The following is a 27577-nucleotide window of genomic DNA, read 5'->3' as shown; positions in this document are numbered from 1 at the left end:
CTTTCACTCAAGGAAAGTTCTGAAGAATCCATACCTGAATTCAGATTTATCTAAAAATCAGATACCCTGACAAACTTTTATCTAAAAATCAGATACAGTTCCTTCTCCAAAATCCACTGTTTTCATTTATCAGTCTGGGCACATCTGAAAAGACCTAGAGAATGCAGCAAGCAGAAATGCCAGGAGGAGACACTTACCTTAAGTAGACAGGTATCCAACTTTCAGCACACTCCTTTCTTTAGAGTTCTTCTGACAATGTTGAGATGCTGAGATTTTTTGCTGCCCAGCAGTGTCCTGTGCGTGACTGTTGCACTCAGGAGCCCTGGCAGGGCCCTGGAGAGAGAAGCAGGATTGTGCTCTCTGTTCACTCCCAGCAGCTTCACTGAGGCTGGGACTCTTTTGAGCTCAATTAGTTCTAGATTGTTTGGCTAAATGGCAGTCCCACTTCCTTCTATTCTTTCCCAACTTAGTTTTCCTGCCTCCAGTGGTGCTTTTTCCTTTCTTTGGACTATAAATAGGCCTGCCACAACACAGTCTATAGCAGTAAGGAAGGCAGGAAATGCATTTAAACAAAGGAAAGATCTTAGGTTTTTTTGCTCTCACCCATTAATATAAGTAAAAGAATTTGATAAAGATTGCTCTGCAGACACAGTTCTCTTGCATGAGGAAAGCACTTGTTCAACAACATGCTAGAACGTCATCTTTTGTACTCTACAAAAAAATGAGGAGACACAGTAGCGCTAGGTCTTTTGACCTTAGTCTCTTGAGTAATGATCACTTCCCATATGTATTTGATTTTGATAAAATCTTTGAAACTGTTTGACACTGGAGAGTTGGAACAAAGATTTTCTTTGGCTTAGAAAAGAGGATAAAGATGGCTAACATATTTTAGGATGGCAAAATAGGTGTTATAGGAGCTACAGATCTTGCGTGTTTAAGAATGATGTCTAAAGCCTGTGAATCATCATTTCATCTGAGTATTTTCTCCCTCGATGAAATTTATCGTGCAGCCTCAAGCCAGAGACTAAGAGGTTGGAAGCATTTAAACAAACTAAGTGCATTTACATGCAGGAAAACAGAATTGTCATGCATGTATTCAAGGAGGATGGCTGTGCAGCTATAGCCCTTGAATAGCAACTATGTTAAAATCCTCAAATATGATTTATGAATTAATTTGAGTTAAAGAATTATTTTGATGGGCTTTCGGTCAGTTTTTTGATCAGAAGCTTTCTAATTTTAATTGTTTTCAGCTTAGTGGTTTTAAAAATACATACCAAGCTTCCAGTGCCCTGTGAAGCTTTATAAAAAAAAAAAAAAAAAGTAACCATTTCACATTATACTCTATTAAGATGATCATATAGTACTGTACTTACCTGGCTGTTTATCTTCTTCCTATTCCCACTTTTTCTCCTGTCTGAGGTGTCTGAGGTACATGCCTTTCCTTCAGTTTATACAAATTATGTAAATTGCTCTAGGAAGCTTTCTGCTGGTCTTTACAGTGGTAGCTTCATGTTAGAACAGCAGTGGTGCTTATTGAAGATAGATAAGATTGTAGTGCATGGTTTGGGATTTGTGATTAGTGAGAAGGTAGAGATTTAAAAGATGTTGCTATGTGGACAAGTAATTTTTCTTCTGTTTAAGATTTGTATGTGAAACATACACATAGGAGTCCTGCTGAAAGTGATGAGAATTAAAGACCTGTGGCATTTCAGGAATTTGGAAAACGTTTAACCTTTTGTTTCAGTCACATTGTGTAGGCAGTGATCATGACTGTTAGCTAGTGTGGTGTTTGATGTATGAATTTGCCATTCTGTGTTAGCTTTAGGTAGACTAGAGGATGTCAGGTTTACATCAGAGCAGTTTATATAAAAATCAAGAGCATCTTCATCAAAGCGTCTGCCTTGCTGAGAACTTTGCAGAGATCCTGTTTCTCATTACAAGAATGTGTTTGTTTATGAAAAGAGACATAAAAATGGTGGGTAAATAAACATTTTTGCTGATTTCTTGAAAATTTATAGTAACTCAAAGCCAAGGTATTCCTTGAAAATACTTTTTTATAAAGTTAAACCAAAATGGAATGCTCCAAACGAAACTCCTCTCAACCAGTAATTTATAGAAGGACCCGGAAGTTAAAATATTTGATCTTTTTTTAATATCATAAATTAATATTGGTAATCAGCAGACAGATCTAGAGTGTTAGGAAGATGACAATCTTTGCAGATCACGCACTACAAATCTGACAAAGAGAAATACAATTCTTTGTAGTGAACAGTGGGTCAAATACTGACTTCAGCTGAAGCACAGAACCAGTTTTAGCTAAGATTCTGTTGTGGAGATGGCTGAAGGCAAGCTGCAGTCTTTCTGGCTCTTTCAGACCTCGGACTAAGGCTGAAGGACTGGCAATGTGTAAAAGTTCATTGAATTCATTATTATGGAGCAGCTGTGGAATAGGCCTAACTAAACCCTGTTTCTGCAAAGTTGATCTCCACAATGTAACAGCACTTAAAATGTGAAGCTGCTTAGCAGTATTTCACTTGTGCATACCTTTATTCAAATATAGTTTAGTTTAAATCTTAAATCTGCTGAGTTGCTAGTGGTTACAGACTTGAATTTGCATCACACAGTTCTGTGTGCTGGGTGCAGTTAGCACCAAGCACTGCCAGAGCCCTAGAGAGGCTTTTTCTTGAATAGCTGCTTGCCTTGTGTCAGCACGGTGCCAGTAGAGCCCAGTTGCAGGAGCCTGCTTGTACTGGTTTTGCTGGTAGCCTTTCTTCAAACACACACATCTTAATGTCATTCAAAACATCTCCAAACATTAAAAATAGAATGCAAGGTTAAAGCAGGATTTCTCTCTACCATCATTCCAACTTTGCACACTGGAAGAAATTGTCACCCCCATTTTTCACTTCCACTTTGCCCTTGCAGGGTCGAGTTAAGAGTCTGTCTTGAGAGAGGTCTTCAGAGTTTCCACTTGAGAGTTTCCTTTGGGGATTGATCAGGTAGCTGGTGGAGAGCCAGGAGCAGAGTGAGAAACAGTTGCTGATGGCAGATGCTTGCAAGGTGCAGTTACATTTTTCTGTGTCAAAGCAGAAGAGATATGTTTTATCTGATAACCTCATTTTTACTCATCTTTCTTATGCATTAGCCTCTTGGAAAGCAATGGCTGCACAAGAAGATGCAGAGTAACACTGTGATGCCCAGAACGTGTGGGGATGTTTTTGGTGCCCTGGTATTCAAAGCAACTTGTCTTCACAGTTCATTTACACTCTGTGTCCTGAAAATATGTGCATGTGTTAAGGTTGTAAGCAAACTCTTCAGTGAGCTCCTGTGTGCAGCCAGCTTGTTCATGTAAAGAGAATCATGAATTCTTTACCACAGAAAACTTAGACTGAGCTATTCCATGGCAGCATGACAAAACCACTTCTTTTTGTAGGACCCCTGAAAGGGGCTTTGCACAAATAATTTTGATTTCTACCAGTGAGCCATAAAACATGACTCTAGATGCTCTGATATGGTTTCTCCCCAGTGCTGATTACTGAGTTAGCTCTAGCTCTACATCTGGCTTTTCACAATTAGAATTATAAAAATGGTATCCAAATTCCCATGAAATTTGAATATGGAAGCTTTTCAGAGCAGCTTCCAAAACAAAAAGCTAAACTACCTGAGTCTTCTCCACTGCTTTTATGCTGCTGACCAGTGTTGTGTTATACCACATTTTCCACTGACATCAGTGGGAATGGGTTTGACATAAAGTCTGCACAAGCAGGGCAGCACACTCTAGTTGGTCATGCCTATAATTCATTAAATAGCTTGAATTCTTTATAGTGTTATTTCTGTCTCTCTTCTCAGTTGTCTCCTGCTTGCCTTCATGTTTCATTGCCTCATGGAATAAATTGCAAAAAATTACATAACTTTCTCTGGTAAAACTATACTGAGGAAGAAACAATAAACTGGTTTTTATCTCATATAGCTCTTGTTTAGTCTATCTGACTTAACACCATGGAAATCACTTGTCTCAGTAGTATTGAGTAAATTATAAGGACACAGACTTTCCTTTTGATTTCTGATCCTCTTAAACACAGATGGTCTTTCTGGACTGCAGTGCAGGCTAGGGGCCAGCTCCCTAGCTTCTACAAATTGGTGTTGCTTCATCAGCTTCAGCGGAGCGACACTGATTTGAGCTGTCTGGGGAATCTGGCCAATTGGTTTTAATGGGTCTGCGCCAGTTGAGAGTAGCTGAGGAGCTATGAGTTTAAGGGCCTTTCTAATTCTAGATTACGTTCACTGCATAGAAAATGTGTTGTTTTCCTTGTCTCCGCCACTCAGACAACTCATCAAACATAGTAATATCCCAACAGATCTGCTGCTTACAGCTATGGGGCAAACTGAAGAACAGTTCACTGTGATCTGAAAAAAAGGAAGTCAGGGAAAACCACAGGTCAGACTCAAGCTGTGAGTCAACCTACATGTACAAGATAATGTGCTGATTGTCTGCCCTGTGTGTTTGTGGCCTCATGAGGTTAGCACAGTTGTGGTCTGTAGTCCCTTATGCCATAAACTATCTGTGCTTGTTTTAGACTGGTTGCATGGAAATGGAGAACATGAATAGAAGTCTAATTTGTTTTTTACCTTCTTGCTTACCAAAACACAATGTGTATTTTTCTCTCTGTACCTTAAACAAAGAACATGCATTAACCCTGATGGCAGCATAATAGTGAAGATTAAAGTTAAAGCTGCATTTACAAAATGTTGAAGTTCTTAAGGCCCAAACCTTCTGTACATCCCCATATCTTCCCTGTGATTGATTTCTGTACAACCAACCAGGAATTTACAGCTTTTAGGGAGGTGGTGACAGCAGGAAACATCTCCATGGTATTGATGAGGAAATAGAGTAACTTGCCACAGGTCTCCACACAAAGTAATACTTTCATCTGGAAAGCTTATTCTGTTGGTTGTTTCTGCTTTTCGTCTTTTTTTTCCCCCCCTTTGTATTTTACATGTCTCCTATTCCCTTTTCAGTCATGTCTTTGTATTCAAGATTCTTTGCATTCTACTTCTGTCCTGCTTAGGGTCTGTGTAATTCAGTCTAGCAGGGTTGATCTTTGCTTTCAGCCAGATCACGATTTCATCTTACTTTCCCACCTGTGAAATTTTCATGCAAGCACCCTGTGTTTTCTCCCCCACTTGTGAGAAGCTGCTGTGAACATCTGCAACATTACCTCATTGTTCTTCTGCAAAACTCTCCTTTGTCCCACTGTCCTCTGAAGTAGTCAACACTGTTGCTGCAGGGCAGCAGGTGGTGTTTCGTGCCAGGAAGGTAAAAGGGGCCAGTTAAAATTTCAGCAGGTTCTTGAACTGTCAGAAATTATCTCCAGCAAGTTCTTTTGATGCTGCCTGCATTTGTGGGAGGCTTCTCTGCATTCCTGGCTGCTCAGGTTGCTGCATTACAAGTTTCCATTCCTGCCTGCATCCCTTGTTTGTACAGGGTGGGCAGCTGCTCACTATTACTAGCATTATCTCCTTGAATACTTTTTCCACCTGTATCCATCTTATTTTCTCATTTTATACCTTGCTCACAAAAGGTCTTTTTTACAGCACTTGGCATAACAAGGTGCCCACTTTTGACTCTCATGCACTATGACTGAAAGGTATTAGTAAAGGATAGAAGACTTCAGGCATTATAGTCCTGCACTTCAGCCTTTAGATGTTTGATCTCAAAAGCCCACTTTTCTACTCTTGTATTTATTTTAATGTGTCTTTTCGAATTTAAGTTTCCAAGAAAAAAAAAGTGAGAAAACATATAGCAGCGACAAATTGTTTCCCCCTCTGTGTATAATATACTAATAAAAGAGCAATAATGTGTTTTACAGGTAATGCGTCTCTAGCAAAAAGATTTCCCTACAGGAATCTGTTAACTTTTTCATGGTTGCTAGAAGCTGGGTGCACACCATTTTACTTATCCCTCATAGCCAGGTGTAGATTAGGAAAGCAAATACTTTAAAATGACTAAAATCCATCTGCTTCTTGTTAGGCTGATGGAGTTAGGTTCTCATTTATGCTTGTTTCCCCTTGCTGTAATTCATTGACCAAGATGAGTTACTTTCCCCATTTCAGTGTGAATTTACTCTCCTGTAGTTTCCTTTGCCTCTTTTTCAAGGGGCTTCCATTCGCTGACCAAACATTTCTGGATTTCAAGGTGTTGCTTTCCTGTATCTGTCAGAGCGGGGAGGCAGGTTAAATTGTGCTGAATGCTGTTGTGGCAACTTATAGAAGACACTGTAGTCCAAGCCCCTTTGTTGCCATTTGAGGTAGGGCAGTCTGTACTAAATGGCTTCTTGGGGTATAGCTACACAGTTGTCTCTTGGAGTCTGGGTCATACTGACAAACGGGCTCTTCTGCTGGAGTGGTGAATTGAGCACCAAAAATCATAGTGGATCATGGACCCCTTTTCTGGCACATGTGCTGGGAGGGGAGGTGACTGATTTGCCCTGCCACAAGGTGACATCTCTTCAGTGCCAAATCTCTGTTGCCTGCACCTGTCTTGAGAGCAGCTGACAGCCGCAATCTCCTGTTCTGAAAGGAAGAGGAAGAGTTGCTCCTTCACAGTTCCTGTCAGGTGCTGTGATAGCATGTCACCTCCTGGCTGACAGCAACAGGGCCTTTGAGAGGCCCCAGGGGACAGGAATAGCAGTGTGCACAGTGAGACTCCCTAACCATGAGGTTTCTTCAGTGACTGCAAAGGGACAAGGATCACGCCGTGGAAATCCGTTTTGTTGTGTTGGGAAGATGAGTGTCTGTTTGTGGTGGTTTTTTCCCTGCGTTCCTAGGAATTGTTCCAGTGCAGTTAATGCCTCCCCTATCTCCTTGACCTGCATGTATGAGCTAGCTTTACATGAGCTAGACCAGCTGCTCACAGCCTGGGGTAGGAATTTTGTGGTGCCGGGAGATTAAGTAGTTGATTTCTTATACATCGGGAAGAGTCCTCCGAGTGTTAGTCAGCTGGGCTTCTTAGGTGACAGCTTTTACCTTAGGCTAATGGGTGTTTTAAAAATAGCCATTGTTAGACTCTAATTGCTCTGCAGGAATCTTTTAAATTTCTAGCGTGCTTTCACTCGAATTTTGGGGTTAGGCTTTTTTAGTTGCTGCTGTGTTCTTTTTCTGAGGCTTCACATTTCTCCCGTTGCAGAAACACAGATTATGTCTTCTTGGAGCTGTTTCTTAAGACCACTGTTTCCCTCTTAAGAGTTGTGGGTTATTTTATCATTCCTTAAACGAGAACAATGTGGCACTTCAAATGCTGTGCTGACCTCTGGTGACAGAGCCAGGAGAAAAAGTAGCTTTGTTGTTAAAACCCGTGAATGGCAGGATTCTCCAGAGTGCTCCTCTTTTCTGCAGTTTTCAGCCCAAAGCAATGCTAAGGGCTTAATCTCTTGTACTGTAGCTACAGGTCTTTATGATAGTTGCTTATATTTCTGGCCGGTTGTTGAACAGCTGGTGCTGGATTCAAATCTTCTGCTGGTTGTGCAATGGGAGAATTCTATTAACTTATTTTGTAAATAAATTTTGCAAGCTGATGATACTTCATCTCATTCATGATTCTACAACTTCATCTCATTCATGATTCTACAATAAAATGCTTTATACAAAGATAACTTAAACCCCCAAACCCAGAGTTTAAAAAGTTTGATTTACTATTTGCCCTTTAATTACATTTTAGTTCATGTTTCACGTTGCCAAGAGGAGAGTTCTTTGAAAAGGTTCAGTGAGATACTACTTGTTTTAAAACACAGAAATGTGCGAATTTTATATTTTTTCTACAGTGTGGCTAGATCTCGTTCAAAAGGTTTTAATCACTTCATTCCTTGCAGTTTTGAATTGTTCATTTTTTGAAATTTTGAAGTGTTGGAAAATTGCTGGGGTTCTTTATATACTGGGAGCACAGTTACTTCCTGTGTGAGTCACTGAAGTCGGTGGAGTTGCATCAAAATTAGGTGGGAAAATGTTACTGTAGTGATGTTAACAGATACTGACAATTCCACTTGTGTAGAAGAATGAAGAGGTGACAGTGGAAATCACAGGCAGCTAAAAGACATTAGAAGTATAAGAGAATCGTAATGAGAGTGAGCTGCTGCAGGGATGTTTTTGTTTGTTCTGCCTTGGAGGCTGGTAGACCATGTGCAGGGAACTCTTGCTCATGGTCCTTGCCCTTGAGCCCTGTGTGCTGCTGAGTCTCTTGGAGCCTTTTTTGGTTAGGTGATTAGACAGGGAAAATACCTATAGTCTTAGACGTTCCTCGACTATCTTCCTTGTGGTACACATTTGCAAGTGTTTTGTTAGGTCTAGTATGTGGTAGATGTAATGTATTTAGAAACACTCAAACATAAACCAAGTTTTACTGGATGAGGTAAGGGCCAGCTTGGCTAAAAATAGTTATCGCTGCCTACTGGTGGAATAACCCAATACCAGAACTACTATCAGATGTGAAATTAATATATATGCCTGGATGCATTATGTATTGTTTCATTCAATAGTAAAACCCTCAAAAGCTCCCTGTCATCTGCTTTGTTTTGTATTCAATGTATTGAAATGAACTAACATTACAATGAGTAATATAGTAGCTCCTCCCCCCCCCCTTTTTTTTTTTTCTTTTCAGTTTAAGGTAATTTTGAAATAATAATTCTCTATTTTTCTTTAGTTTTGGGAAAAAAATGACATCTAAGCATGGACAACTAGGAATGATAATTCCATGTTCATTCAGCTCACTGTTGTGCAAGTCAAAGGATTTCCCTTTCCTGTTTTATTTTTGAAACTTCCTTATTCCATGTTTGCTATTCAGCTCGGTTTGGTGATGCTGCAGGCCAAAGAAGAATATATTCATTGCTAAAAGCATACTTGAAATTTCTTGTTTATGGTAAAAGAAGGAAAATGAAGGTCATATTTCTCTGGCTAGTTTTGGGAAGAATATAAAGTTGACTCGGTGGTGGTGCCTTCTATTTCTGTGAGGAGAGCGATAGCTTTGACGGATGTGATCAGTTTACCTTGGTGGAAGATTTTTTGAAGCACCGGATAGTAGCTATCAGTTTCACCACATGCCCAATCTGTATTTAGAGACTGAAAACTACTTTGTGGAGTCCAATGCCAGTGAACAGGAAGGAATGGGTGCATGAGATGCTGAGGCTTTGGGTCATGAGCAAATGACAGGATATGCTGGAGGCCAAAAGAAGCTGGACTGCAGTGGGCACTGGCCCTGGAAAGGAGTATTGAATGGGACAGAAAGTGGGGCATGCCCTTGTGGCCAGAGCTGGGCTGGATGGCTGCCTGCAGCACGAAGGGGAGGTGTGGATCCTGAGAGTGGTGCCCACTCACAAAGTGAGAGGGACCACTTAGATGGAAAGTTTAATTCGGTTTTAAGGTGGAAACAGATTATATCCTGCTGGGGATTTTGGAACAGGTCCTACCCACCCTTACGGGCAGTTACCTCCTGGATGAGAAGTGACAGAAATTAAACTTTTAATGTGAAAGAAATAAAAAACCTGCTTAGCTCTACTCAAAACTTTTCTGCCAGAGACATTCCTATTCAACACACATGGTGGGATTTTTAAAAGAGCTTGGCACAGCCTTTTCTCTGCTCCCACTGGAATCCATGGAGGTGCCACAGGTTTCAGTGGGAGGAAAGCTAAATCAATATGGAGTGCTTTGGAAAAATCCAGCCCAGAATGGGTCCTGGCACCATGAGTAGATAGGGATTGGAGGTGATGCTGAAATTGTCACGTAGAAATTTTCCATGCTGGCTAGCAGTATCCTCTCCATCCCTCTTGGTTCAGAGCTAATGGAAAGCAGTGTGTGGCAAAGCATGACTTGAGGGGAAGGGAAAGTCAGTGTAGAAAGAAATAAGAATATTCTAATTTTCTCCCTTCTCTGTGTCTTTTGTCAAGACAAAAACTTTACTGCATAGCTTCCCTTCTATCCGAGACTTCCACTTAACTCTTCAAGAACATACTCATTGATATCAAGTAAGAGAGCACATTGGGCATAATGCCCCTTCTGAACGGGATTCTCCTGAGATGGACTGAACAGATTTGGTGTTCTGTTTTCTCCAAAGTGAAAGGCACACCTCTGGCATGCACTCAGGTGTGGGAGAAGGGGAAGGGGTCGTGTCCCCTCTGTCAGGTTCCCTGTCTCACATAAGGATAGGGAGCAGAAATGGAAAATGTAGCTTGGAAGGTCCCCAATGCAATCTCTCACTTCAGGCAGGGCAAACTTCAGTTTAGTGAGGTTGCTCAGCTGCTGAGTCACAGAGGTATCTTCCCAGCCCTACAGCTTGAGAGGGAGAAGAGCAGAGCAATCACAGGCCCCAGACACAGCTGGGACGGAATGTGCAGCCTGAAGACTTCTGTGAGGAGTGTCTGAGTCAAAATACCCATCTGGTGATTCAGGGGTCTTGAAGGAAATCTGACATGGCTGACATCCTGAATTTCTTTGGTTTACGTCATTCTTTCCCCACCAGCTATTAAAATCGCCTAGTAATGCAGGTCATCACAGGATAATCCTGTTTCAACAGGTTCTCTTTTTGGTACATGGGTGCTCAAATGGTAATGGTTGGTAGGGGTGGGGTGGTGTTGAGATTTGAGATCTTTCACAGCTTGGTGTGCAAATGGAGCCTGTGACAGCTGTGGAGGTGGTGCCCTGGGAGGGTCCAAGTTTTCTAGTTCTCCTGCTGTGTCAGGTTATTCCTGCAGGTGAATGCAGTGACTGCAGACCAGTCCTTGGCACGCTCCCAAAGAACACTATTACTCTCTCACAAGCTGATATTGTCGCTCATTGGGAAGCCTTCAACAAATGGCTGATTTTCCTCATTCACTCACTCTTAGTTATTCTGCTTCTTTTTTTGACACATCACTTAGATTCCCTAGGTAAATTTCAGATCTTCTGATAGAACAAGCTATATGAATACCAAATAATGATCTCAGGGATGAGCAATAGCTTCTGTGACATGTAGCAATTCACCTCTTCTTTGCTTGAATGGCTCCTTAATAGCTCCCTTGGCTTGCTTGGTGTTAGCAGAGTCCCCAGCGAGTACAAACTACTCTTCAAAGTGGGTGGCATTATTAAAAGAACAATACCGTAGTCTCTTCTAGAGGCGGCAGTGAGGTTTTTGAGTTTGCTGTTCACTTTGAAAGAATGCACTCTGCTTGAATTGCTGGCCAGATCAAGCCTGTGCCACAGTCTAATGGGGTCTGTCACTTTCCGTTTGAGAAGTTAGGAAAGAGTGCCACAGCCAAAAGCCCCTCTGCTGCCAACCTCAGATTCAAACCCCCACGAGGGTAGGGATCACTGTGAGCTAATAGGTCATGACAACCATTTTGGCACTTTTAGCATTTTAAGACTTCTCTTAGTCAGGAATTGGAGTGTCTCAGTTGCCGCTGACTAGCTGAGTGTTTGTCATGATTGCCAGTTTTGTTGCTTGGATTGAAATGATCGGTCCAGCTGTGACTGTTTTTTTCCCAAGGAATGTTAGTGCTCCCTTTGAATAGTTTTAACATTGTCTAATTTTTCACTGAATAGCATCCCAACATGAAAGTATCTGTTCATATCAAATGTCTTTCTAGCTGAAATGTGTGTAACTATTTCTGTAGTAACATCATTAACACAGCAGCATTATAAGAGAACTAGCAGAATTCAGTTCTACCATGTCAGCAATTTTATTTTTTGTAACAAGGAAATGGCTGGCTGAAAAAGGACTAATATTTTTTTTTAAAGGGTCCATATGGATGTAAAAACTCTTGGTGCCATTTGGTATAAATTGTAATCAGTTCCAGACTCTGCTGCACTCAGAAATTTGAATCATGGAATTGTATGTGGTGGTTTCTGTATTTTGAGGGCTCTTACCTAAACCTCAGCTCTTGTAACAAGTAAATGGTGTCCAATCCCTCATCTTAATGATGTTAAGAAAATGTTTGTTTAACTATGAATCAAAATGGTATTCCTAAACCCTGCAGCTTTTCAGGTGAAATGACAGAACCAGCCTTGCTACACTGGGGCAAAGTAGGTGGGCTCCAGAGGCTGAGGTCAGATGGGTTGAATTTCACTTAATTCCTTCATTGTGGTTCCTTTGTTAAAGCATTTCTGAAGGCCTGGAGCCAGGCAACATGCAATACTGAACACCGACATCTAAGTGGAGTTTAGGCTGCTTGGTCTGCTTTTGGCTCCCTCTGTGCGTTTTAAGGCATATTAGAGGTAAAAGGAGGCAAAAGGGAAAGGCAGAAGCATGCATAAAGTATGTTGTTTGCTTATGTAGTGTCTGTAATAGAAGAATGCGGCTGTGATGAGGACATGGCTAATGAACCAGAAGAATGTTTTCCAGCTTCATTCAGGGCTTAGGTCAACTGCTGCCCTCTTGAATCAGGCAGGGGAGATGGAAGGTGGCTGAACACACCAAAATCTCTTCTGTGAATTGCTGGTAACAGAAGTTGATAGGCCAAGAGGGCACTTAGGCTTAGGTTTGCTGGTTGGTTTGTTTTCTGTGGAACCAGAGCCAGCATGTGCCATCTCTCTGAACCTACTGGTAGCTCTTAACCCCATGACCAGTTTCAACCATGTGTGTAAGGCAAACGAGATGAAAAGGCCAAGTACAATCTGAGGCCTGTGATGAACAGCTAGAGACAAGTGACCCAACTAACCCTCCTTGCTGAGAGCATGGACAACATTTGGTTTGGCAGCAGTTGTGTCAGTGCATCTGCATCCATCACCCTGTCCTGGCACCTGCAGCTGCAGACAGGTGCTGCCTGTGCTTGCCGAGAGTGGCAGAGATGCAAGGAGCTGGAGCTGGAGTTAGACTGCTGAGGAGAGAGTTGCAAGGAAAGGTTACAGGAATTCAGGATTCATTTTAGTTTTGTTGCTCATGGAACAGCTTGGGTTTGGGGTTTTTTTTTGTCTGAAATCACACAAAGTAAGGGTCAGAGTGTATATTGTCTGAAAATGGCAAAGTCCCAGGCTATTCTAAACTTGTTGTTTTAAAAAGATGTAATAAACCAGCAAGGAGCCAGTCTTGTGGCTCAGAATTACATGTTCAGTATAGTGTTTGTTCCCAGACAGAGACTTCTAAGGGTACTGAAGTCTGAGTGTTATTTCCTTAGCTGTCATACTGGTGTACTCCCAGGAAAAGCAGAGCCTCATACTGCCACTGTAACTCCCTAGCAGGGGAAGGTTTGAAGGAGTACTGGGATGTTGAAAATCTGAGGCTATGGTGCTGATTGCAATGGCAGCTTTGGGCCTAGGCTGTCTTTCAGAGGTGAACACAGCCAGCTTCTGAAGCAGGAGGCCGCCGTCTGGAGGTGGAAGTGGGGGAGCACTCTCTTGTCTATGAATTTTCGTGATAGCTGAAAGCAGACCAGAGCACGTCTTCCATCCAGTGAAAGGTTTTAACTGTGATTTTGGCTTTTATTGAGATCGTAGGATTAACCTTAAGCAGGACAACTAAGAGCTCTTCAGTAACAAAATTCCCTAGTAAGACCAGACCTTCCTTCCTTCTTCCTTAACCACAGCAGGCAAGCGAGAATTAATCTTTTTTTTGTTCGTTTGTTTTTTTTCTTTTGTGATTACAGACCTGCTCAAGTTTTTGTAGTCTATCTCTTTTGACTGAGAAGAGAAACTGGCCCTCCATCCCCCTCTTGCTTAATTGTAGAAAAGACAAGTGAGCTGGGCACTTTACAAAGAGTCTCCTCCTTAAAGATCCCTTCCCCTACAATTTTATTCAGAAATTTTTCTTGCATTTTAAATACAATCAGATTTTAAATGTGCAGAATCTTCCCTAGTCCTGATGTCAAATTCCAGCAGATAGAGATGAAGGGCCCTGGGAAGGACAGATGCTTCTGCACATTAACAGGCAGATGGGCTTTAATGAGATCTACTGAGTGCATAGTACTGAAAAGAATGCAACTTACGGTATTTTTGGTTCAGTAGATGGTCCAAATATTGGAAAAGAAATTTGATTCAGAACCAAAACAAGTATTGGGTTTTTTGGTGAAATGAGAAATAAAAATCTAATTTTTGGACAATTGGACCCAATCTGAAACACTTTTAAAAATCTCTTGTCTTCCTTTTAATGCAGGGCAGGTCTAAAAGACACAGCAAAAATGTTTCATTTGGAAAATATAAAAAGGACCTGTTTTGGGATTTCCAAAGCAAACTCTTTCACTCTGGAGAAAGTCAAAGTGAAACATCTGTCAGTCTCCTAATCTCTTTCTCTCCTTCCACTAAAAACCAGAGCTGATGGGAAGGTACAGTTCATCAAGAAAAGGAAATTCTCCCCCTTGTCTTCAGTATTTTCTGAAAACCAGGCCATCATACTGAAGAGCCTTACTTGCAGATTTAGTGGGAAACATGCCTAAACCAGGAAAGAAGAAAAATTCCGTGGGAGTCAGCTTCCAAGTCAAACAGTTTCTGTAGGTCTGTGTTTGAAATCTTCCCTCTGGAAGCCTAACTTCAGGCATTAACTAATTCAGATTCTGGTCTTATTAAAACAGCATGAGAAGGAGAAACCAGCCAGACAACTCCCTAGGACTACTGTAATGCAAATTAATTCTAGTACTGTAAACACCTGAGGGGTTGATTCTTGTAACATAAACACCAATAAAAGAAAAAAAAGCACCTACAATTAGTAAACAGCTTTTTTCTAAAAAAAGAGGTGATTTTATTGAGTTTTAATATACAGCTTTAATATGTTAGGGTAATCATACAAGATCTCTCTTGCGTTCAATTTACACATTACAATACAGACGTGAGCTAAAATCTTTTGTTTTAATGTACAAAAGGAATCCAATGTTGTCCACTAGCAGCTTTGAACTTGGCAAGAAAGGTTCTAAAGACTTTAAGTGCAGTAACAACCATACAGAATACAAAGTGAATATAAGGACTTTTCGCCAAGGTATATAAACATTTGAAAACAAATGGTGCCTGCTCCACAGGGCAGACAACGAGCAAATTAAAAAAGAGTCACTGACCAATGTTCCAGAGAAGGAGGAGCATTACCCTGTGTAACAGTTCTTATAAAATGGCCTAAGAATATCTGTATCATAGAATTTGTACTGATCAGAAAAAAGGTCTGAAAAGAAACAGTAGGCAAGGAACTGAACAATCAAAAAATGACATAGTAATATAAAATATTTCCATCACTATTTAAATGCCAAATTAATCAAGCAATAGTAAAAAACAAAAAACAAACCAAAAAACCAAAGCTCTTCTGTTTAAAATAACAGCACTGTTTTTGCTCATTTTCAAAGATTTTTTTTTTTCTTATGAACACACTATATACTTGATTGTTTCTTTCATACAGAGTAATGTGTCCATTTGGTCTGTCACTTCAGTGAAGCTGATATACAATCAGCCCATCATGTCTCACCTTTGACACATTTTAATGCTTGTCCCCCTTACGTTTGCTACTCCGGTGCCTTCTCTTCACAAGTTAAATACTTTTCTTCCTTTTCTTTATACAGTGCAGAGTATATGGGCTTAGGATATGGAGATTTTCCTCTACTCCAGTTCACTGTCTAGTTCTGAGTTCAGTGGTGTGCAGTAGTTTGGCTTGTCTGAAGGTACGTACCCTGGGAGACACAAACACTTGTACGAACCTTCCGTGTTAATGCATTTGGCATTCTTGCAGAGAGACATCCTGTTGTTCAGCTCGTTGCACTCATTCACATCTGCAAAAAGGGAACACCAAAAGTCATGTACTGAAGTCTGGTGTGTAGGTAAAACTCACTTATGTCCAGCATTGTCAGGAGTAAACATGCTGTATGAATACACCGAGAACTTTAATTTCAGTTCAGATCAGGTGGAATTAGGCTGGGTCAAAAGCTGTAACAGATGAGTTGGGAAGAGGTGGAAGTTATCATAGGAAATCAATAGCGTATTAAATGGCTATAAACTGTTAGATCACCAAGTCCAAATTCAGCCTAAACTGCAAACCAAAAATTTAATAACTACTTACAAGTTTTTATCCGATGACTGAAAAGTGGCCTATAGGAAAGAAGCTCCAAGTTCCTAGTAGAGTATCAGTATTTGCACTCAATACTGTGCAGCATTGGCCTGAAATACACAGGAGCTACATCTTTTCTTGCTAAGGAGGTCACCTTGCCATAAACTCCTAAAGATTACAAGGCGTGCAGACAGCTTTTCATGATACAGCTGGGAGACCTCAGCTGCAGGTTACAAAGCGTAACCTTGCTAAGCAAGGTCTGAAATACCCACATATGGTCTCTACTAGGCTTCTACACTGAGGGGTGGTGTTTTGCTTCATCTTCTCACTGACACCTGCCATTGCCATGTTGTGTTGCTTTAAATGAAGACGTAGTCATTAGATGTCCTGGTTGTGCAGATTTACTAGTTTGAGAGTGAGAGGAATAGTTGAGTCTGTTGACTGTTGAAATCAGTGAGAATTAGGGGCCAAACCCCACCAAGTGGTTATCTGCATATTTGGGCGATTCAACCACTCTAAAAATCTGCTCCTAAAATTACTCTCCTACCTGGAATCCAGTTCCATCTGCTTAGCTCACTAAAGTCTTTGAAAAACATTTGTTTTGTATAGTAGTGTTAAATTACTGATATAAGTTTAAGCTTCATTACACAAATGTGTGTCTGATCATTTCTAGGTTCTTAACTGAACGCAGCTGTTAACGACCAAAATGAACTGAGGAATCCCAACAGTTATCTCCGTAACAGTGTTTACTGGCTTTTGCAGTAAATCTAACAGAGCTGGCATCTTTGGTACAATTCAGATGATTGTCTCTAACCCCTTTGCTCCACCCTCCTTAGGTCAAGTGACTGAGGAAACTGACAGAGTGACAGAAGAAGAAATAGGCTGTTCTCACCAACACAAGTCATTTTGGCCATGTCCAGGTGATAACCGTCAAAGCAGTCACAGGTGTAGCCTTCCTGGACTCTTACACATCGGCCATTTTCACAGCCATTCAGAATACCACATTCCTCTGCTTGTAACTCCTCAAAGCTGTTCAGAAAACCTGGGTGGAGAAAGAATTGCAAAGTCAGTTAGAGAACTGTTGAATCAGTATACCCAAATGTATAGTAAGAGTCTGAAATTCTCTCAGAAGTTTGCTGGAATGTGACTTGACTTTGCAGAAAATAGGTCAGCTTTAGCAGATCTGCACCATCTGGAGTTTTAAATGCACTAGAAAAGTGCTGTGATATGCTTCAAAATGAAAACTGAATAACTTCGTGAACTTTTAAGTTTTTAATTCGTCTTAAAAATCTGTGTTTTTTTTTTTTTTTGTAAGGGAAACTGCATAATTTGACAGTATATTTTTAAAAGGATGAATCAGTGTTTTCTAAATAGCACTTTTTATTTGAATTGTTATGTGTATCAACCTTTATGGGAACAAAGGTAAGATGTAGTAGTGCAGTTTGGGCTAAAAGTTCCTTAAAACAGTATTCTAGAAAAATAAGGTGTATGTGTGCGGAAGAGATGAATTCTAATTTATCTAGAAGAAAACATACTAAAAAAAAAAAAAATTCAATCTCAACTGCCTTAAGGAAAGTAAGAAGAAATGAGAGACTTCTTTCCTGTTGTGGTTTTGGTTAACAACCTTTTGGCTGGTATTTCAGCAACTGGTGCCAGTACAAATACCGATAATCTACCAATTGCTCCTTGTCATAATTCTAGATGGTGAATAGTCATAGCTAAAGAGTTGTATTGTATTCAGTGGTTTGTACAATGCTTTTTGTGCTCCCTGTCTTAGGGCTTTTTTGAGAGTTATGCTTTTATGTATAAGGAAGGATTTATACTTAAAAAATTATTTGACATATTTACATGTTCAGAGATTCTCTCTAGGACTGAATTGCTCCTGTTAGTCCTGCACAAGTCTTTTCACTAGCTTGTTATTTGTGGAGCAGTGATATAACAGGACTGCAGATGGCAGCCCATCACATCAAAAAGACTTTTGAGGAAAAAGCTGAGAACATTTGAGAATTGTAGGTTTACAGGCATAATGAATATATAGTATAGAAATGGAGGGGAAAGTGGAGCTGAAGTGGAGTAGAGAAGGATACATCTACCCCTCTGCCCTGTAACATAGAACTGATTTATATTGTTGCAACAGTTGTGATATGTAGATCTGCAAAGCTACCTAGGAACATGAATTTCTCCCTTTTCTTGTTTTTGTTCTTCTGTCCTTTTAGATTTACTCCATCCTGCCCTAGTTCTTGAGGCCCTCTTTTCTCTTGTCCTGCTTTGCCTTTCCTACTCTTCACTTCCTGTGTCATCCTCCACTTAACTTTTGTACTGTCACTTCCACTCCCCCTTTCTTTGACTACATACTGTTTCTATCCCAGATTTTCTCTAGCATGGTGGCATTCTTAGTAAGGATTATGCTGGTCAGTCATACAGTTGAATAAATTCTGGAGACACTGAACACATAATGTGACATACGACATATGCCACATCTCAAGAACATATCTAATACATAGGATGCATACAAGTGTACATTAAGTGGAAAGTGTTACAAGAAGGATGGCCGGGCCCAAAGAGCTGTGATGAATGGAGTTAAGTCTGGTTGGTGGCCTGTCACGAGTGGTGTCCCCCAGGGCTTGGTGTTGGGGCCACTCCTGTTTAACATCTTTACTGATGATCTGGACAAGGGGATCGAGTGCACCCTCAGTCAGTTTGCAGATGGCACCAAGTTGGGTGGGAGTGTTGATCTGCTCGAGGGTAGGGAGGCTCTGCAGAGAGACCTGGACAGGCTGGAGCCATGGGCTGAGGCCAACTGGAGGAGTTTCAATAAGGCCAAATGCCGGGGGCTGCACTTGGGCCACAACAACCCCCAGCAGCGCTACAGGCTTGGGGAGGAGTGGCTGGAGAGCTGCCAGTCAGAGAGGGACCTGGGGGTGTTGATTGACAGCCGGCTGAACAGGAGCCAGCAGTGTGCCCAGGTGGCCAAGAAGGCCAATGGCATCCTGGCTTGTGTCAGCAATAGCGTGGCCAGCAGGGGCAGGGAAGGGATCTGACCCCTGGACTCAGCACTGGTGAGGCCACACCTCGATTCCTGTGTTCAGTTTTGGGCCCCTCACTACAAAAAGGACATTGAGTGACTCGAGCGTGTCCAGAGTAGGGCAACAAAGCTGGTGCAGGGTCTGGAGCACAGGTCGTACGGGGAGCGGCTGAGGGAACTGGGGGTGTTTAGTCTGGAGAAGAGGAGGCTGAGGGGAGACCTCATCGCCCTCTACAGCTGCCTGAAAGGAGGTTGCAGAGAGCTGGGGATGAGTCTCTTTAACCAAGTAATAAGCGATAGGACAAGAAGGAATGGCCTGAAGTTGTGCCAGGGAAGGTTTAGACTAGATATTAGGAAGCATTTCTTTACAGAATGGGTTGTTAGGTGTTGGAATGGGCTGCCCAGGGAGGTGGTGGAGTCCCCATCCCTGGAGGTGTTTAAGAGTCAGGTCGACATAGCGCTGAGGGATATGGTGTAGTTGGGAACTGTCAGTGTTAGGTTAATGGTTGGACTGGATGATCTTCAAGGTCTTTTCCAACCTAGATGATTCTGTGATGTATGGTAACAATGCAGTAAAAAACTCAACCAAGTTTCATTATCTTCTCAAGTCCTTTAACAGAGCTTGCAGAGGGCTCAAGAGGGTGTGTTAAAGTGAAGACCTCTGCTAATTTAGAAAAAACCTGCCGAAAAAAAGGTGCCCCCCGTGATGTTTTTTGAAAAAACGGCATAATTTATTTGACATATAGTATATATGTATATATATACATCTTTCCTCCCCCCCCTCATAAATATGGTATGTTGTGATTTTAATTAGCTAAAACCAAAATATTTATCCCTCACAGCAAATTCTGCTTCACAAAATATTCCACTTCAAAACAGCTGGATAGGACCTGGGTTGTAATTCTGATGGGTGCATTTGGTCTGCAGAAGCTGATTGCACACAGGTGACAAATACTACATTGAAGCACATGGCCCTGCCATGGGATGGGAGGTATTGTCATATTCTTCATACAGACCAGATCAGGATTACAACCTTGAAGTCTCTGATGCCCTAAACAAGCGGGAACGCTGTCATACAGCTGTGTGTTTTGGCATTTCTTATGCGTTTCCTTGCTGCTGTATCTAATTCAGTGATAGGATGGGAGCAAGACATGAGCTCTTACGCTTCTGTCCCTAAGACAGTGGATTCAGCTGTGGATTCAAAACTTTCCACAATTTTATCGTATTTATTCACCACTGCTTATAACTTGCAAAGTGATTCTTTCTCACTCAGTATTTTATCTGTCACACTGGTTACCCAGTCATCTTTCTGGGCTTTGCATTGTTTGGTAGTTTTCATTTGTTGACCTTTCATATAAACACTAACACTCAGTACTGTTTAATTAAAATCATCTGGATATAAAGAAATAAGACATTTTACAATTCTGTCTAGGGATAGAAGGTGATTTAGATGCTAAATATAAATGAACTCATTGACCTGATTTGTGTAGTTCTGTATAAATGTATGAAGTGCAACGTGTGCAAGAAATGCGTATCGCTCTTCTAAAAGTGTGCTGTAATTCTACTGCCCCGTTTTGACCTATTACTGTTACTTAAAAAGTAACTCCTTGTACAGGAGAAGCACATTGGGGAGGAACATAGTGGCAACTTGTGGGCCATATGTATAAAGCACAAAAAGTTACCAGTTCCTTCTGATACTTCCACTTTTCCTCTCTGAAAAAATATACTGGGTCTGTACAAGGTGGCTGATTTTGAGGAAAATGCAGAGATCTTTAAGCATTTCTTTTCCACAGTTCTTAACAGTGAGCCAGGCCAGACCTGTAAAGAACCCCGATCTTCCTCAGGTACATCTGAGATGCTGTATACAGTCCCTCACACTCTGCTTGGCAGGCCATTCCATCTAGCCTGAAGGCTATATGCGTATTCTCTGATCATACTGTGCTGTACATTTTCTCTGCTGAGTGAGAACAACTTGCATGCTCTCTATTTCCCCCATATAAATTCTGCTGGAAAATCATGGAAAGCTGGCATGAAGGGTTTTTTTTTTTCCTTTCAAACTAAATGCACTCTGAAGAAATCTGTCACATGCTCCAAAGGAAAATTAATTTGTGAGAAGGAAAACTGGCAATCATTTTGACCTTTAGCTATAAATCTGTTGGTAAATACAAATTTAGTACACTTGGCACAAACTATTTCACTATATTAAAAATTAATATTGTGCTCTGAGCCCAACTGGACTCTTAGACAACACTGGCTCTTGAACCAGAACACCTGACTGAAAGCTAGTGTCATAGGAATAACTAAAACATAAATAGGCCACATTACTCAGAAGCAAACAGAAGAATGAAGCCAGCTATGGGGAAATAATCCAAGTTACAACCCTCATTTCAAGTATTTTACATAACAGAGAAACTTGCTTACGGTCTTCAACGAAGTATGGATTAGTTTCTGGAGTGTAGTGCTCCTCAAAGTCAACCAAAGCATCTTGTCCATATGGTCGTCGAGATCTTGGAACAGGAATGTTGCACAGCTGGGCATAATCCTCTGAGGGGGGAAAGAAAATAGGATATAAAACTAATCACACTTGTAACACAAGCTGCTTTACATTAGTCCCAGTGAGCTGTGGTTCATATTAGCTGGAAATAAACTTATCTTCCTAGAAACACAGTAAATCTGCAATTTCCACAGAGCACCCTCTCTTCAAGAAGAATGTCATTAAAATGTTAATGAGCCAAATACAGACTATTAAGTCATAACAAGGATAACACCAGGGATAAATTTGAGTCAAAAGCTGTACAGAAAGTTTTGGGTCAGGTTCTTCTGGCCTGCACGGGAAGCAAGAGCAGAGGGATGCTGTGTATCCCACTGCCAATGCACCCCTCTCATGGGCGATATATCTGTGGTTACACTCTTCATCCTGGTGGAACAAGGCTATCCCAGACCATTGCAGCTGCTAGCAAAAGCCATCCCAAAGGAAGCAAAAGGAGCAGGTGGGGCCATATTTCTGGCATGTTCAGCCAACCTGCAGAAATCACAAAATCAAAAATCCTTCTAAAAGAGCCCACACTCATCTGAAAACTGGATCTTCAAACCACAAGCTTAAGTATGAGTGCTGTTCAAAGCCTCCTTGGCTGTGAACCTCGAAGGGCAAGGGGAAATGCACAGGAGTTCCAGTGATCTTCTGCCTCTCTCCAATAGCTAGACTATACAAGTTGAAGCAGACCAAAGCAACTGTTGAGTTTAGGTGTCAGAGTCCATGCCTGAAATGCTGATACAGAGTTTGATTTTTTTATTTACTGTGGCACCTCTGTTTTCCTTACCATTTACTAAAATATATACAAGACAATTTATCTGAAAATAGAAAGGTTGTTAAAATACAGCAATTCAGGTGCTCCTTTACTGTTGCTACAGACTATTTAGCATCTGTTTCTGTGAAGATTGCCTGATGTTCTGAGAATCAGGCAGAGTAAGGACAGGAAAGAAAACCACCAAAAGAGAGAGAGGAAAAAAAGCCCTAAGCAGATACAAAATCCAAGAATTGCAGATGGTTACAGAGCCAGAAACCTCATGCTGTGTAGAACTGTCTCAGACAGCAAATAGTTGGATAAATCCAGACTGCCTCTAGACAGTGCAGAGCACAGCCCCACTTGCTGCCCAGCATTGTAATTTTATTTTCACAGGTACTATCCACCTGGAACAGTTTTATTTTGTACCGAAAAAAAAAAGAGTGTTCAAAATGTCCGTTTCAATTCTGTGGTCAACAACTTGGCTCTTTGAGAGCATAAGACTGTCCAGTACAGGCAAAGCTTGTGTGTGCACATCCAGAACTGTCATGGGTGCCAGTCTGAGTCTACAGAATGCACTCCCCAGAGAACTTACAGATTTCCTTACTTCACTGGAAATCTCACCACCTTCTGCTTCAAGTACAAGGTGATTTCCCCTGATGTGCATCCTCCAGAATATATACAACAATAATTACATTCAAACAACCCTCTCCCAGATGAAAAAGTACACTGCCTGAGAGAGGCGTCCCACGGCACATGAAACAAAGCCAGCATGAGAAAATAAATGGCATATAGCAAGTGTTACTTACATCCTTTAATGCACAGCTTCCCACTGAGATACTGTGATGATGAGCATAGATTTAAGAGCTGCTGTAGGAACAGAAACACCCCATTCTTCCTTCCCCACATCTAACCCCAGATAACATCCATGTATGGCGACGGTCAGGTTATCATCTCAGACCAACTCTGCTGTTTTGTGTTGAGCTACTCGTTATGCCCAAGGGCTTTGATCTGTACACAGAGAAAAGCTGTGCAGGAGTGTAAAAGCACTTTCTCACAGATGCACTCAAATGTTCTTGGCAAAGGAAATCTATGCTCTACCATGAAATACTAATTCATCTGGTCTGTGAGGAAGAATCCACCACAGAAAAACAGTCAATGAACAGCAAGGGGACAAGGCAAGCAGGTCTGAGGGATCACTACTACTTCCATACAAATGCGATGGAAAGGATCGGACAGAATCTGGACGTTGGCTTCTCAGATTACGCAGTGCTAATTTTGCACTTGGTGATACCAGTAGTAGAAACATTTGAAAATCCATAGAGCTGGAGCTCTCACGTACATGTGTGTTGGGTAGTTTGAAGATTATGCAAGACTATTTTATATTGCACGTTTGCCAATGCAAAGTTGTTTATTATCTAAAGAAAAATATAGGAATGTTGACACTAGAAACGTGTTTCCTGCCACACTGGTCCCTCACCAGTCAAGTTCTGAATGTCTACATTTTTAGGTCTCATTATAAGTAAATTAGTGGCTACAAAATTAGGAAGAGCTGTTTCAGGGCATACTGTAAACTTGGCATTTGTTACAAGGAGTTGTAACTATATCAAGGTCTTCTATAAGGCTACAGAGACAACCGTAATAATCTATTAACCAACTTGAAGTATCTTATGTTTAATTAACTATTTGTTAATACACTCTAATGTTTTAATGATTAATACATTATTTGTATATAGAGCTTTAATACAAAAGCTGACAGAATGTAGTCTTAAGTCACTTTAGAATATATACACATATTCTCCTTCTATATATCATTTTGATACACACTGATGATTTGGAATTAACTAGAATACTCTCTTAATACTGTACATTCTGTTTAGTTGTCCAAGTACAGTAGACTTTATTTCTTGCCTCTAGTCTTTTGTAACGTGTTGATTCCGTTACTAGGTGCTCAGGAGATAAACCCAAGGAGAGCAACAGCAACCCACCTAAGAAACCAACAGCAGAAATTAAGGATCAATAACAATGGCAAGCTATCTATGCTGCCTTGCTGAGGTTGTCTGTCTGGTTTGTTTTTGGGTTTTGTTTTTTTTTTCCTAGGGAAGAAAAGGCTGGGCAGAGAGGAGAGTACAAAGACTGAAAGGTATTTGGGGGGCCACATTCCGGAAAGATCACAAGAACTGGCATTTTAAAATAAGGTAAACTAGAGACTTGGATGCCTGAGAAAAATGAACCCATCAGAGTCCCCCCTCTGGAAGACAGAAGAAGTTACAGCAAGACAGATGTGTATGTACAGTTCCTGTTGTTTTAAACTTTTCCCCTTGCTATGCTATGGTCCTACAGTTCAAATTAAAAATAGTGTATTTTGGGTCACTGTGCTGTATGCTGGTCACCATTTTTCAGGGAGGGGAACTAAATGAATAGAGTGCAGTAAGATTTGTGGGTAAAAGAATGACTGGCACACAGGAAGTTGCAGCAGGTATACAAATGAGAAAACAGCATGATACTGCCCCAGGGAGATGACAGGAGGAGGCTGAGATCAGAAAGGCATCAGAAAGCAAGGGAAAATGTGTAACTACCCCTGAATGACAAAAATATTTTAGTTGTCCCTTTCAAAGTAATCTTTCATGTAAAGTAAAAAAAAAATAAATTACTGTAATTCACAATCAGTGATAAAACCTTTTTCTATATGGATTTGTTTTCTCTCCTTGCTCATCTTCTGGCTGTGATCAGGGAAAATACAACTGCAGTTCAAGAGGAAAAAAAGACTTGTGTTTTTAATATAATTTGGTCTATGTTGCTCCATGTGTTTCTAAGTTTTCCCCATAACTTGCAAATGAAGCACTGAGGCAGCTTGCTGTATAACTCAGGATAGCTATTATAAAAGGAAGCTGATGTATGCTTCCAAAAATGTGAAGGACATTTTTAAAGTCAGATGTGTGCATATAAAATGAGTGTGTTAGGGGATTACAGCTAGATGCACATGCGTACTGGCATAGATGTTAGATGTAATTGCTGATGAAAGCTAGGCTGACAGAAACAACAAGAACTGGATGCACTGACTGGCTTCTAGGTGCTTGTTAGCCTAAGTGCAGCTGTGCAAACGTGCATCTAATTTGCATATACAGTGGTTGTAACTGCACAAGCCTGTGTGGGCCTTATTTGTACCTGAAGGCCCAAAAATCCTGAATTCTTTAGTCAGAAAAATTATTCCTGACATAACCATGAAGCAACTGCACTACAGCAAATCCTAGCTCCTGCCCATAAAACAGGCTTTATTTCTCTTCCAGCTCCTCAGAATTGTCACCAACACACACAAAAAAGGAGCCAAAGCTATCAACACCAGTGAGTCCTTCCAAATTATGTAAGAATGCAACAGTTTCACCATGGAATGAATCACTGGAGAGAAGGACAAAGCCAAGGAAGCATTTATTGCATGTAATATACGTCCCTTCTCAACCAGAGGTTCTGGACATCAGCCTGAATTGGTTAAGTTTATGCTCTCTCAGGAGACTGCATCATCTGTGAACCAAAGATTAAGATATTTCTGCTCTACATTTAGATTGTACTGTTTGACAATTTAGATAACTTCACTGATGTCTTCCATGAACAGATGCTGAGGTTTGTGGTGGACAGCATTCACATACATTCTACAGCTCCTGATGCTAAAGAAAAAGGGAAAGGTACTAGTCTTATTTTTTTCATGAGTTACGGGTATTTGTAACCTCACATGGAGACACTCTAAATGAAATTGCTGAGGAAAAGCTCACTGTGGATGTAAAAGCTTTTGTTAAAATTAGTTAGCAACCTGATTATTTCAAAACCTCTTGGTAATCACCTTTTGTTCCACAACCAATGCTGCTCAAATTTCCTAAAACAATCTTCTCTCTCCTACTGCTCAAGGTGGATTGTTAAAAGTTATAGTATGAGTCAAGTTGTTTCTGCTACAAATTTGCAAATGGCTAACTCTTTGCTGACTCCCACGTATCCTTGGAATGTGAGGTTCCCTAAGGAAAACCCTTCCAAGTCTACTCTGCATCTCTCTCTTAAACCTCAGAAAAGGCACCGAAAATCTTCCCTCTACAGAAATGAAAGCAGCCAAAAATCTGCAAAACTAAGGATAACACTTTGAATATTAAAGGCCCAATCACTGTAATATTTTGAGCCCCCAAGATAATCCATTTGTCCAGAGTCCCTACCAGAAAGGAGGGAGGCACAATGCCATCCTAAATGGAAAGACAACCTGTGGTTTCCAGAAATCAATATAGCGCCTCCCTGCTGATCTTTACCATCTCAAAAGCAGACAGATGGAAAGTCATCCTTTACACACATCAGTTTTCTCTGTACTTCCAGATTGTCATGAGTGACATTAGCCAGAACTGGAAGGGAACACCATGTTCTCATAATATGGAAGCTCAGCCCAGAACTAACTCATAATGTTTACAAAGGATACACAGAGTTCCTTGCAACAAAAATGCAATCCAGACAATCTGTTCTGCCAGAAGGGGTAGAATTCAACAGATACATGTAGGCATCTCCAAGGGTCTGCAAATTAGTCACCCAGTGTCCCTTTCTAGTCCATGGAAAGGCATAACCACTTCTAGGACACCATCTCATCCTAAAGAAGATGTCTAGAACAGGTCAGAAGAATCTAACACTCAGGGTGCCTACTTCTCTTTCCTGATGGAAAACTGGTAGGACCAGTACAGATGTGGATTTCTGTATAAAAAAAAAAAAAGTGAAATTGGCCAAGAGAAATCCTATATTATACAACTCCCCAGATGATTCACATTACACATCACCCTCAGGTGTTCTCCTAGTCTGGGCTTTGCAAATGCTAAGGTGGAGATAAAGAGAAACTTCAAGTACAGCATGAGACTTCAGCAGTTCTTTATGTGACTCCTAGTTCGACAAAACATCTGTAGCATCTACTGACTGTAGTTCTACCAATGTCCTTTTTGCAGATTTTCTAAACATAAAGTGGTTCTATAAAAACCCACAAACTACTAGAATTTAAAATTTACAATAAAAGAATAAAAGGTATGTATTAGGTTACACAAATAAGCAGGCTGAGAAAATGAATGCTGGTGTCCTTTACACCTCCCTAAGAATGTGTTCATGATTTATCTTAGTAGTCAGACCACAAAGTTCTTAGTTACAGATGTAATAATGTACCCCCACCCTCAATAAATAGTTATTAAAACATCTGTTAAAACTGTAGAGTCCCAGTCCTACCTTACTCCCTTTTTCTGTATTAAAACTTCTCCAGGCAGCCAGCTACAGAAGGAGAAA

At 40.9% G+C, this 27577-nt stretch overlaps 2 protein-coding genes across 8 annotated transcripts in view; both read right to left on the bottom strand.

Annotated features, from left to right (window-relative positions):
* The window catches only part of RASGRP3 (RAS guanyl releasing protein 3), a 66537-nt gene extending 66198 nt beyond the window's left edge, over window positions 1-339 (bottom strand). Inside the window, exon 1 of the mRNA XM_074896945.1 lies at window positions 198-339. The gene's annotated coding sequence lies outside the window, so the exon portion shown is untranslated. The remainder of the gene's footprint in view (window positions 1-197) is intronic.
* A 14335-nt stretch (window positions 340-14674) lies between these two features.
* The window catches only part of LTBP1 (latent transforming growth factor beta binding protein 1), a 226182-nt gene continuing 213279 nt past the window's right edge, over window positions 14675-27577 (bottom strand). For all 7 annotated transcript variants that reach the window (XM_074896941.1, XM_074896937.1, XM_074896939.1 and 4 more), the window contains 3 exons: window positions 21423-21545; window positions 16869-17018; window positions 14675-15701 (listed from right to left, as the gene is read on the bottom strand). In XM_074896941.1, coding sequence (XP_074753042.1) covers window positions 15532-15701; window positions 16869-17018; window positions 21423-21545 — 443 coding nt within the window. In that variant the 3' untranslated portion in view covers window positions 14675-15531. The remainder of the gene's footprint in view (window positions 15702-16868; window positions 17019-21422; window positions 21546-27577) is intronic.

The sequence above is a fragment of the Athene noctua genome, chromosome 1 (assembly GCF_965140245.1).
Source record: "Athene noctua chromosome 1, bAthNoc1.hap1.1, whole genome shotgun sequence".
NCBI classification, from domain to species: Eukaryota; Metazoa; Chordata; class Aves; order Strigiformes; family Strigidae; genus Athene; species Athene noctua.
Note: the sequence above shows the minus strand (reverse complement) of the source record. Positions and strands in the feature narration are given on the sequence as shown.